The sequence below is a fragment of the Pelodiscus sinensis genome, chromosome 1, assembly GCF_049634645.1.
Source record: "Pelodiscus sinensis isolate JC-2024 chromosome 1, ASM4963464v1, whole genome shotgun sequence".
NCBI classification, from domain to species: Eukaryota; Metazoa; Chordata; order Testudines; family Trionychidae; genus Pelodiscus; species Pelodiscus sinensis.
Window position 1 is genome coordinate 84,582,197 of NC_134711.1, and position 12,540 is coordinate 84,594,736.

Genomic DNA, 12,540 nt, shown 5'->3' on the forward strand with positions numbered 1-12,540 from the left:
GAAGAGCTCATTCAAATGCTTACCCTTTGTAGATCTTTGCATTTGGCTCCAATGTAAGTGGCTAGGTAGTAGAACTGTTGAAAAGCATCAGGGAGGTCTCAGACATTGCATAGGGGGTCACCAATGTGATGGCTTTGCTAAAAAGAGCAATATCATTCTGGTTGGTTTTAGCAGGAGTGTTGTGTGTAAGACACAGGTGGTAACAGTACACTCTACTTGGCATTGGGGAGACCTCAGCTGGAGAAATGTGTCTGGTTCTAGGGCACCATGCTTCAGGAAAGATGTGGGCAGAGCACAGAGGAGAGTAACAAAATAAACAAAAAATTAGAAAACTTGACCTATGAGAAAAGGTTAAAAATTAAGCATGTTTAATCTTGAGAAAAGAAGACTCAGGGGAGATCAGATAATAACCTTCAAATATGTTAACAGCTATTATAAAGAGGACGGGGGTGGGAAGTGGGTGATTGTTGTCCACATCCACTGAAAATAGGACAAAAATGGGTGTAATCTGCAGCAAGGGAGATTTAAGTTAAATAGGAAAATCTCTCTAACTACAAAGATAGTTAAGCTCTGGAATAGGCTTTCAAAGGAGGCTGTGGACTCCCTATAACTGGAGGTTTTTAAGAACAGTTTAAATAAATACTTGTCGGGGACAGTCTAGGTTTATTTGGTTCTGCCTCAGCACAAGGGATTGGACTTGAGGACCTCTCAAGGTCTCTTTTGAGTTGTATATTTCTATGATTCTATGACTGTTTTTTCTGGGACACAGTGGTAGTTTCATTCCTTTGTGAATATAGAATATATATTGCCTTGAAGCAGTGTTGACTGTCAAACTTAAAGCAAAAATGTTTGTCCATCAGAAGTGTTTGTCTTCCTCTTCCTCATCATCATTACAAACAGCTGATTTAAAATAAGCACTATTCCTGGTCAACTCTACAGAATTTATGAGTTCTGATCAGCAAATATTCTTTAAAATCTCCTTTCCCACAAAAAGTTCCACCTGTAGAGTATTACATTTCATGTCTTTCTTAAGAAGTCAGCATGAGGGTACAATGAGCAGTGGAATGGACTGGTAATAGCAGAAGAGCTTTTCACTTCTAAGTTATGAGTTCAGCATCTAATCCAAGTAGGTAGTGACTGAAAGTGGTCACCATCTGATGGCTTGTTGGTGGCCTATGGGAAATGCATGGGTACTATTAAAAACTTCTTTCTTGTGTTAAGAGTTTTGACCAGGACTAATAACAGTCACCATTTGAATATTATTTTATAAGGAATACCTCTAAATTAACAATATCTGTAAAATTAGAATTAACATTTTAACTGTGCCTACTGTATTAGACTGGTTTCCAGTGAACAGTGGCCAAACATGGGAACCCCTTCCCCCCAAAAAAACCCAACCAAAACCACAACCCAAAACCAAAACCCTCCCCATTATTAGCAATCAAGTTGTTAGTGTCAACAGAGAGGACAAGGACAAAGCAGCTCCTATTCCAAGAAGTAGCTCTTCCAGGGCACCTTAGTAGGTAATTGCATCAAATAAGGGAATTATTCTTCCCTCTACCTAAGTCAACAGTCTTGAGTCCAATAACTTGTAGATCGAAATATATGTATAATTCAGAAAAATATTCAGTCTTGATTTAAAGATTCTAAGTGATGATAAGTTTACCACTTCCCTTTGTAAGCTGTTCCAGGGGTTAATTGCCCTCACTATTAAATGGCTTTTATGACATTACATTTATACTTCTTTTAAAAGCAGCTATAACTAGAGATTTTGGAAACACCATAGTAAAAACTAAAAACATTTTGGACCAAAGTCATTCCTGATGAAAGCAAGTTTAGCTCCCATGTAAATGTTAGGTTCAGTGGTGACAGCATAGGTTTCCTTGTTCATTTAACTTACTGTTTTATATTATATTATATTGCTGTTTTATTGGGATAATTCATTTTGTTTTTTCACAACCCTTGATCAAAATCGTAAAACTTGAATTTAAAGTTGATGTATTATGTTTCTGTAATAAACCTTAGAGTGGCTTAATGCAATAGTAAGATGATGCGTTGAGGGGAACACGAGAACAATTCTATTTGAAAAGTTTGATAGGAAGTTGTAATGGTTTTCTACCTATCTGGTGTCCTTCACCCCAGAGATGGCTGCATTTCAGTGATGTTAACTGTATGGTGTTGGAAACTTTGGGCTAATTGAAGATGAAAGGCTCCATATAAAAGAAAGACATTATTATCAACATTAATCTAGCATTTGAGTAGAGAGCCAGTGCTAAGTGTGATAGAGCCTATTAAATATATCTGTGATATCTGAATACAAATCAATATATTTATATTCAAAATTTAGAAGAGAATTTTCTGACCCTTGAGTGGTTTACTTATAAACTGAAAAGGTTGCTCTCTATCCTTTTTTTGTGAGGAAAATACATGTTTTATTGGTTTGCAAGAGATTTATATTCGGGAGCTGTGTGTACATTTAGTTTTTCTGTGATTATATTATTATCCACATGCAAATACATGTGAATATTGCTCCTCACTTAGCAAGAAAAAAATGTTTAAAATCTAATTTTTTACTCATTCCTTTCCCAAAATATCAATCAAAAGGCAACTAAACAGGATGCACACCTCTTAGATCTAGGCTTATGCTAGATTTTTAAAAAAATACTTTAAAAATAGAAAATTTCTGTGGGACATCTCTCATCCCTATTTGTGAAGTTATAAAATATTATATCGTTCTACAATAATGGCATAATGGTCCATAAGTAACAAAACAGTTTATATGTGTTATTACAATATTTGAAGCATTATATATTACAATATTTTCTATAGTCTATTCCATTGTAACACCTGTCCTGATTAGGCACTATAACTCCTTCCATGGGTATGTCTACTCTGCAGTTGAAAATAGGCAGCTGGTCTATTCCAACTGATTTGGGCTTGGGCTGAGGGGCTGCTTAATTGCAATGTAGACGTAGGCTGGAGACCAGGCTCTAGAATCCTGTGAGCTTGGTCTAGGATTACTTGAGCTTGAACATCTGCACCACAGTTAAACAGCCTCTTAGCCTGAGCCCAAGAGCCCCAGTGAGTAGGCACGGGCCAACTGCAGATGTCTAATTGCAGTCTATACCCTGTGAGGTGGCATTAGAACACATTTGAGCCCTAACTGTAATCTAGAGACCCCCCCAGAAAGGAGTAGTATACAAGTCACATGAACTGAGTGGGGCAGGCTATAGCATCATGTTCATTTATTGTTCTTTGAAGTGTCAATAGTCTGACAATTCAAATTAGTCAGGCATTGCTTGTTCATTGGATAGCATTTAGATGACTTGATTAGGAATAGTCAAGTAAATGGAATTACATCAAGGTGCAGTTTAGCTCATTGTGTCTTATCACCAGTTCTCAGCAGGCATTCTCTTCGTGACCTGACTTGGCTTTGTTCAGCTCTCATGGTTCTGAACTCTATGGAACTGTGCTGGTATAGTAAACATACCCTTTTGGTCGATTCCATAATAGTGCACTTTTCATAAGAGGAAGAGCGAGAATCAGACTGTGTCCTTTTCAGTTGAAGAGACAATTCTCCTTTTTCTTTAATGTCTTATACAGTATCTGAAACATACAATTCAGCATTTGGAGACCATAGAGCTAGTCAATTTCCTTTCAAATTAATTTTGTAGGAGAGAGATTGACCACCAACTTGTGCTTGTTCATTTTCATGCACCAGATGCCCTCTACCTGATGCAAAACTAAACACTTCAACAGAGAACAGGTCAGAAGAGCAACGTCCCAGTACTGCAGATTGTTCAATGTATCTGTATAAAGGCCAGTTAAAGTCTGTGATGTTCTGCCCATGCAGAACAACTTTCAGGCTGGGAGCCTGAGAAAGGGAGTTCTATGCCTACACGCTGTTGAGGCTAACAGAACAAACACAGTCGTAGTTTCTAACTGAAGCCAGTTGTTGAGATTTTGCAAGACCAGCTAGAGTTGAGCAATATCAAAATGTAAAAACCACCTTATTTTTAACCCCCTCAGACACCGTCTCCTCAAATCCTTTCTCTGATTTGCCTCAGATTGTCCCAAAAAATTCTCCCTTAGGAAAAGATCAGACATATGCCATTTCCATAGGTTAGATTTTACTCTGGAGTTATTATTAAGAAATATGTGTCAAAAAAGGGGTTTATAATAGAGAACTAATGTTGATATTGCTAGGGAGAAGACTATCTAGAAAGAAATTGATGACACTGTCATCACTCCATAATAAAAATGGAATGAGAGTAAGGTTGAAAATTATGCTTTCCCAGAGCAGAAAATTTTTTTGGCTTTTATAAATGGTTTGTTTCAATAGGAAACTCACAGTTCTAAGTTTTATGGGTATATAAATCTCACTGATTTGGCATCACCACATGTTTACAAGATGAGATGCATTTGCTAACGCTTTTGCAATTATTTACATACAAATAATAGCTAATAAAGTATTGCCTGGAATTTGTTTATTCTAGCCATAATAACAGCAATCTGACTTATAATTGTCATAAACATATTTACATGTAGCTTTTGAATATCACTATAATAAATTTTTTTCCTCATGAATTGCGGCATTTAAATGAGTTATTTAAAATAAAATTGGAATATGATCCGAAACAAATGCAAATGCCATTTTACTTGCATTGAAAATCTACAGCTTAAACCTAGACCTTTTCTTCCTTCCCTGACCAGTATATGGAAATGTATTATACTCCATGTGAATGGCAAAGAAAAATAATGTCTGGGTCTGACTGAAAGTTCCAAATAATCTGCATTTCAAAAGAGGTTAGTGTCAGTCAAGTACATTTGAATGGAAAAAGAAAACTATTCACAACACACAGGAGACAGGACTCAGAGAAGTATCAGGTTTCTTGTTGCTAAATAGAATTTTATTATTTTTGTAACAAATTTTAGGACTGGGATGGATTATTTAAATTAAAGATGGGCCTGAGCCATGACATTGTAATTTGAATTCACAGTTAACTTATCCAAAATTCAGGGATGCCTGGCGGCATGTGGGCCCTAATCCAATGCCTCCTTCAGAGAGAAAAGGAAGTAGAGAGCCAGATCTGAACGTCCCCGAAAGTTGAGTGTGGGGTGACTGTGTTTTTGTTCAATATCGCTTTTAGTGAATAGAAGTGTCTGGTAGAATACTACTAGAGCTGAGATAAGGGTTAGCCTCAACGGCAAATCAGCCATGTGCCAGCAGAACTTCCAGGAATCCCTTTTTAAAATTCTGCCACCAACGTGATGAAAGAGTTGAGGTTATTTCCCATGCCTGACAGAGTTTACTCCCTCTTTGAATGATGCTAAATCATCCCGTATCAAACCCGTATAAAACCCTGAATTAGAAAAAAGGTATGCTTGGAAAGTGAAGCACTATAAGTTCAGAAAATGTTAAAGCAAAGGCTGCCTGCACAACTTAATTTTTGTCCCCTGTGAGTGGTATTATGACAGTATTTCATTGAATAGAATTTCATTACATGCACCCATACTGTCTTTTCCACAGGAGCTCACTCAGGCTACATCTACACTGTGGGTTTTTTTTCTGGAAAAAGATATGCAATTTGCGAACCTTTTTCCACTTGTTTTTTCGGAAGAGGCTTTTCCGATATTTGGCCCATCTACACAGGGCCAAATATGGGAAATACGGTCACTTCCTCTTTTGGAAGGTCCCTTATTCCTCATAAAATAAGGAATACAGGGATGCTGAAAGAAAGCGCCCAGTTTTTCGGAAACTTTTCTGAAGAAGCGGACACATTCCCCAGACATGACAGAGTTTTTCTGGGATACCGGAGGTGTCCCAAAAAACCTCTGCAGTCTAGACATAGCCTTGGAGTACAGGTGGGACAGTGAATGAGGAAGGGGTTTGTACTGAACTAGAAAGGGGTCTGGTTAGGACTGGATTAAGAAAGGAGCAGTAGGGGCTGCAACCCAGGGCTCCAGGCTAAGGGGAGCCCTACAAAAAGATCTCTGGGCCCCCAGAGTGCAAATCTTTTAGCATGGTCCACTAAGCCCAGGGCCTTGAACTGCAGCCACTAAAGCCCCTGTATTCTGGCCATGTCTGGGGGACTAAGGGGAGGACACAGCTCCTCACACTGCTGCCCTCCCCCCTGGGCTGTAGCTGCAAGCACCCGGAAGCTCCCTGCATGCAATTCCTTTACCTTCACGCTCCACTCCCACAGCTCCCATTGACTGCTACAGGCAATCACAAGGAAGCACATTAAGACACCCGACCTCTTCCATCCTCAGAGCCTGTGCTATCAAAGGGGAGCTGCCTTAGGTAGGTGCCTTGCACCCTAAGCTCCTACCTCAATCCTGAGCCCCCTCCCACATCCTAACTTCCTCCCAGACACTGCGCTCCAGCCCAGCCTCCTGCCCTAAACCCCCTCCTGCACTTTTACTCCCAACCAAACCTTGCATCCCCACCCCAACCTCCTGCCTTGAGCCCCCTCTTGCACTCCAAATGCCTTGGCCCCAACCTGGAGCCCCCTCCTGCATTCCAAACACTTCATCTCCAGCCCCACCTGAGATCTGGCACACTCAGCTGGAGCCCTCACACCCTCCTGCCTCCACCCTTCTGCCTCAACCCACAGTCCTGTCCTATACTCTGAATTCCTCATTGTTTATCCTACCTTCGAACCTAGAAGGCCCCACAAAATCTAATAGCCCCATGTCCCCAGAAGAGTTAATCTGGCCCTGGGTTTGGGGATCCATAATTTTATTTGGGCCAATTTCTCTTTGCAGTTCTTTACCCCAGAATAAACCTGGAAAGAATCCAGGAAAACTAAATTCCATGAATCTTGACTTCAGTGAAACTGCTTGTGTGATTAAAGTTAGAAAAGTGCATAGGTACCTTGCTGAATCAGGACCTCAGTATGCCAGATGGTCAGAGTTTAATGAAGAAGGCAGTGGGTTGTTGCAAATGAGGGAGGAATCCTCTAATTTTAACAGGGAAGATAAAAATAAATAGAGTTCAGCAGCTTTGTTCTGGAAGGGCAGGTAGCCGGTGTGACCCTACTTATATGTGTTTGAAGGTAGTCTAATTTTTGGTAACTGAGATAATGGGAATTCACTCAAATTGGTTTGCTGCCTGCACTCCCATGGACTGTCCTGTCTTCAGAGTCCTTCAAGTAAATTGCAACCTCATAGGCATTCACTGGCTATTATTAAAGTATTTAATCTTGTTATTTGAACCACAGTTGTAGGTTCGAAGTTTGGATGTGAACCTTCTCAGGGATCCCAGATATTTGGATGTGGGCCTATGTTCAGGCCAATGTCTATTGTATATACCACATTCTATACTAACTGGTTCTAAATGACATTGCGTAGATTACTTAGGCGTAAGTAACTTTTAATGTAGCAGATAATGTAGCCATCACTATGTTCAGGTACCAAAAGAAACTTGAGATCTTGCAGCATTTGTTAAGCAGGTAAGCCATCTCTTTTCAAGCTAATCAGTTTCTCACTGTGTAGAGCCTTCTTATGCATGTGTCTGTTGTTTGCACAGGCTTCTTCAGAAGAAGTATCACTAAAAACGCTGTCTACAAGTGTAAAAATGGAGGCAATTGTGAGATGGACATGTACATGAGAAGAAAGTGCCAGGAGTGCCGCCTGCGGAAATGCAAACAAATGGGGATGTTGGCTGAATGTATGTATACAGGTATTTGCATCAGGCAATCAAAGTCCTTTGAAAATATATTAAACCCTACATTTGTCTAACTGGACTGGGTCTAATATGCTGAAGCCTCCCTACTTATACAAAGATGGATGAAACTATCAAAGATCTAGCCAAACAAATCTGAGGGCCTGCACTGTAGCATTAAGGGCATTGCAGTCTGTGATCAACAAATCTTTCTGAACAGGCCAGACCTACCCGTGAATGGTGAGATTTGGTTAATGACAGGGGACACCAGAGCGTCACATGCGTGATGATCTGGTGGTGAGGAAAGGACTATCCTTTCTGGAGTGTGCTGATATAGTGAAAGGCAAGAGTCAAAGGGGCTGCGCACGTATGAGGAAAAGCCACTCCACAGGCTATGGGAGAAGGGTGCAGGTGGAGAAAGATATCAGTCGGAATAGAAGAGGAATACAAAGAAGTTGAGAATTTTCAGTGCTATGCAGGACAGAGAAGGAACAAACCTAAACCTGTCCACACCCTCCTTTTAATAGACTGCCAATGCTAATGCTTGTATGAAGTGCTGGCAATCAATGGCAAAGCTTCTAAAATAGGAGAGCTACCATTGGTTGGAGGGTGCCATGTGTCCACCCCTTGCAAAAGGGCCAGCCCTTTTCTCAATAGTCTAATTAGTTCTGCTAATGGAGAGATGAGCTATAAATAGAATCACCTCCAAGGAACTTGGCTTATAGTTTTATATAAGGGGTTTATATTAAAACAAAACCCCCCTGAATTTAGCTGATAGACACGTTACCAAGCTCCAGGCCAATGTACTTTAAACATCTGTGACTCAGAACTATACTCCAAAATGAAGAATTGAAATTGAATTTCTGGTAGAACTTTAACTACAGCAGTAATAGTCATACCATATTTGAAGGCTCACGCCTAGAAATTCAATGCACACTTTTGCACATGCTGCCTTCAGTGAATAGGGCTGCAATTTATTCTGGTTTTTTGATGGCTCCAATTTAAACACACGACAGTGTTAAACCAATTTAGGTTCATACAGGAAATTAATCTACTCTGAGTTTTTAATATACTTCTCTCTTTTAATCTGATCATGAGATGCTATATTAACTGTTGGCTTTGTGAGAAACAATAACCTCCATCGACTTTTGGAATTCATGCAAATATAATATAATTAATATTTCATTCTGTAAATTGAACAGCCTACAAAGATCCTGAGATATGACATATTCTTGTACAATGCATAAATGCACAAACAAATGCTACCCAAGTGATGATAGCACTCAGTGAGTCAGTAAGTGTCATAGAAAAATAAAAACCCCATGCAGATGGACTCAGATTCATTGTTCCACAAATTCAAGTGTTCAGGATACCCTGCCTGACTCATATGCTGTTTTTTCTCTTGCTATCACAGAAAAAATAGGTTAGTGTAAATAATACCGACTGAGGATACATGAAACTTTTAAACTAGCTGATCATTTTCTCAAGTTGGTGTCTGTGAAACAAAGACTGACAATAGGTGCTGCCATTTGAATCTTTCTCTGCAATGGAAACACTTACTTTGTTACTGGGTATCTCATGTTACTCATAATTTAAACATACGTTCTAGTGCACTTCAGTGAGGATATTTTGTAAGCCACCATTTAACAAGTTTCAAAGGAAAACTGAAATGTATACAGTTGTTTTTAGATCAAGGCTTGACAGGGTGGTAAAACTTAAAGCTTCTATTTGGTCATAGGGTTAAGCTGAAGAAGTTCCTTTGAAATAAAAGGTTACCTTGAACTTTGTTTCAATTTTGCCATAGCAAAAAGTGATGTAGAGTCTTGTAAACATTTATGGCCCTGCTCACTAAACATTCCCATATCCTTTGCACATAAACTACAGACATGGTCAAATTATTTAACCATGAGCTTCAAATATATTTTTGTACTTACAGTTGCAGCGCTTTAGCCTGAATTGTGTATCTAATTAAAGGCCAAATTCTGCCACTCTTATTCAGGCTAAGTATTACTTCCAATTTCATCCAAATGGAGCTATTTATGGAATTAGAGTAAAATGCTGGCTGCATTGAAGTCAATAGGAGGTTTGTGATTATCTCAGTGGGGCTAGAATTTCACCCTCCAAGCGTTACTCATCATAAATAAGGATAGCAGAATCTCGCCTTAGCATACAAGACACAATGCAAACTGAATTTTCCCCACAAAAGTAGTAGGCCAGATCCTTACCTGGTATGAATCAGTGTAAATCCACTGACTGCACCAGTTTACATCAGCTAAGGATCTGGCCCAGTGGTTTTATGCTTTACTTGTATTCTTTAGAAAAATAAACTAGTATATTGTAAAAATGAGGCAGCACAATCACATACCTTGATGTCAATAATGCTCTGCCACATTTCTGTCATTAATGTTCTTATTTTGAGGTACCATATGTAGGTCTTATTTTAATCATGTAAATGTCCTCTTTTCTCAGTGGTGCAGATAGGTTATTTTATATAGTGCTTAAACAGGAAATTAAAACTATTCACAACTGAATTCGGTATTTTCATGATATCTTCCCCCACCATCATATACCTTCTGAATGAGTCTCTTTTCCTACTCTGCATTTTCAAGATTGGAAAGCCAGACAGACTCCTTGAAAGAAACTCTAAATTGAAGTTCTGTGATGATTATATTCTTAGATCCATATACACCTGCTTGCCTGTTGGTCTGTTTGCTGGGGTTCTCTCTCTCTCTCTCTCTCTCTCTCTCTTTTTTGGGAAGGCAGGGGTGGGAGGGATTGTTTCTGTTAATTGTTATTAGTTAGTATTTGTTAAGCACAGACAGTGTGTTGGTTGTTGTACATATTGCACAGAAAGGTAGCCCCCCGCTCCAAATGGTTTACAGTCTATATGAATAAATACATAAAGAGACAAATGTTTGATTTAAAAACATATTAGACTTTAAACAATAACGAACCCTGAGCTTGATTCAACCTGCTAGTGCAAGAAGGTACATATTGTGGAAGTTGATCAGATCAGTTCATCTCCCAGACACTCTGGCCATATCTTCTTCTTGTGTGGGTTGTACTAGCAACATTTGCTGTTGGGTTGTACCAGCAACATTAGATCTGTTGGCAGAGTGGCCAAGCAGATGCCAGTGCCCTGTCTAAATGGATGTTTGCAAGGGGAGCTGCACCCTGGGCTGCACTAGTAGAAGTCAGAATAGCCTAAAGATGCTATCAAAACATCCATAGCCTTTCATCTATGGATCTGAGTGGCCTAGGTACTTGTATCTAAAGAGAATGCTGCCTTCAGAGAATGTCATCCGCTGGTAAGTAGTTTACTGGAGTTCTAGGGCAGTAGGTGGGCGTGCTTCTGTTCTTACTTCATTCCACATGGGTTTGTGAGAATTAACCTACACTAAATTGTCTTTTGGTGTGCAAATCTTATGAACATGTTATTTGCTATGCGGCAGGTTTGTTAACAGAAATACAATGCAAGTCAAAACGTCTAAGAAAAAACGTGAAACAGATGCCTGATCAGCCAGCCAATGAGGATACTGAGGGAACGGACCTCAAGCAAGTGACATCTACAACCAAAATATATAGGGTAATAAAATTGATGTAAAATAGTTTGTACAATAATTAGGATGTTTGAGCTACATGCAACGAACACAGTATACAACGAAGCAGCGGGTTGTGCCCAGGAAAGCTCATGACACTATCTACATTTTTTGTCAGTCTCTAAGGTGTGTTGCAGAACCATTCATTGTTTTTAAGTTTTTACAGTATACAATGGTTACAATTAAGAAATCTAGAGAATTGCTTAAGTCAGTCAGACATATTTCTCTCAATATTTGTAGTGTTTTCCTATAATAAATGAGATAACTTTATTTAATGATCTAAGGCAGTGGTTCCCAAACTTTTCAGCATCATGCCCCCTTTTTGATTTTTGAAAAACCCTCACCCCCCCCCCCCCGCCCAACAGCAAAAAAAAAAAAAAAAAAAAAAAAAGGACAGCAAAACTTGATGGGGGGGGGGGGGGGGGGGTTGGGTTGCCTCGCGCCCCCCTGGAATTTCTTCATGCCCACATAGGGGGGCATGCTGCCCAGCTTGGAAACCCATAATCTAAGGCATCAGTCTACATCAATAACATGTAAAACATTAACTTCTCTTATGGCTGGGGGTCTTCCCCCTAACACATTATTTATGGATGTGTGTTCAGGTGCAAACATACATATATTAGCATATCCAGTCCACACAGAGATTAGATATACGTGGTGGAAATATCGATGGGATAAACTGCAGAGACAGGCACGTGATGAATTACATATGAAGTAAGATTTATCACTTGGCCGTGAAAATTATCCCTGGATATTTTTACAATACACATTTACAGATCTAATTTCTGTATGGGATGTGTATATTGAATGAATGCAGGGGTCTCAGATGCCTGGCCTGCAGGCCATCCCAGGCTGGAGCAGTCATGCAATCCAGCCACAAAGTCCTGGCAGGCCATGGGAACCTGTCCATCACTGTTCCCTAAGCTTTGCCCCTTTCCACCACCACACCACTCTCCCCCCATGGCACCCCAGGATGTGGCTTCAGGGATTACCAGAGGGACCTGGCAGGGGGGCAGCAGGAGTCATGGGGAAGTGGAATGACCGTGCTCGCCAAGTGCGCTCTGCTTCCCTGCACCTCCTGCCACTGCAGGGACAGCGGGTGGAGCTCTGACCACTGCTGCCACCCTGCACCAGGACCCCCATAATTCCTGAAGCCACATTCTCAGAAAACAGGGATAGGATGGTAGCGTGGCAGGAAGGGGTAGAGCTCGGGGAACAGACAGCTTCTCCCCTTCACCCCGGCCTGCGAGGACTCCGCAATGGCTCCAGTTCTGA

At 40.2% G+C, this 12,540-nt stretch overlaps 1 protein-coding gene across 6 annotated transcripts in view; it reads left to right on the forward strand.

Annotated features, from left to right (window-relative positions):
* Positions 1–12,540, forward strand: part of NR1H4 (nuclear receptor subfamily 1 group H member 4) — a 71,590-nt gene that overhangs the window by 22,914 nt on the left and 36,136 nt on the right. For 3 of the 6 annotated variants that reach the window (XM_075934170.1, XM_006125854.3, XM_006125856.3), the window contains 2 exons: positions 7,532–7,684; positions 11,119–11,252. In XM_075934170.1, the coding sequence (XP_075790285.1) occupies positions 7,532–7,684; positions 11,119–11,252 (287 nt within the window). The remainder of the gene's footprint in view (positions 1–7,531; positions 7,685–11,118; positions 11,253–12,540) is intronic. The other 3 variants (XM_075934176.1, XM_006125855.3, XM_006125857.3) reach the window with 1 other exon arrangement.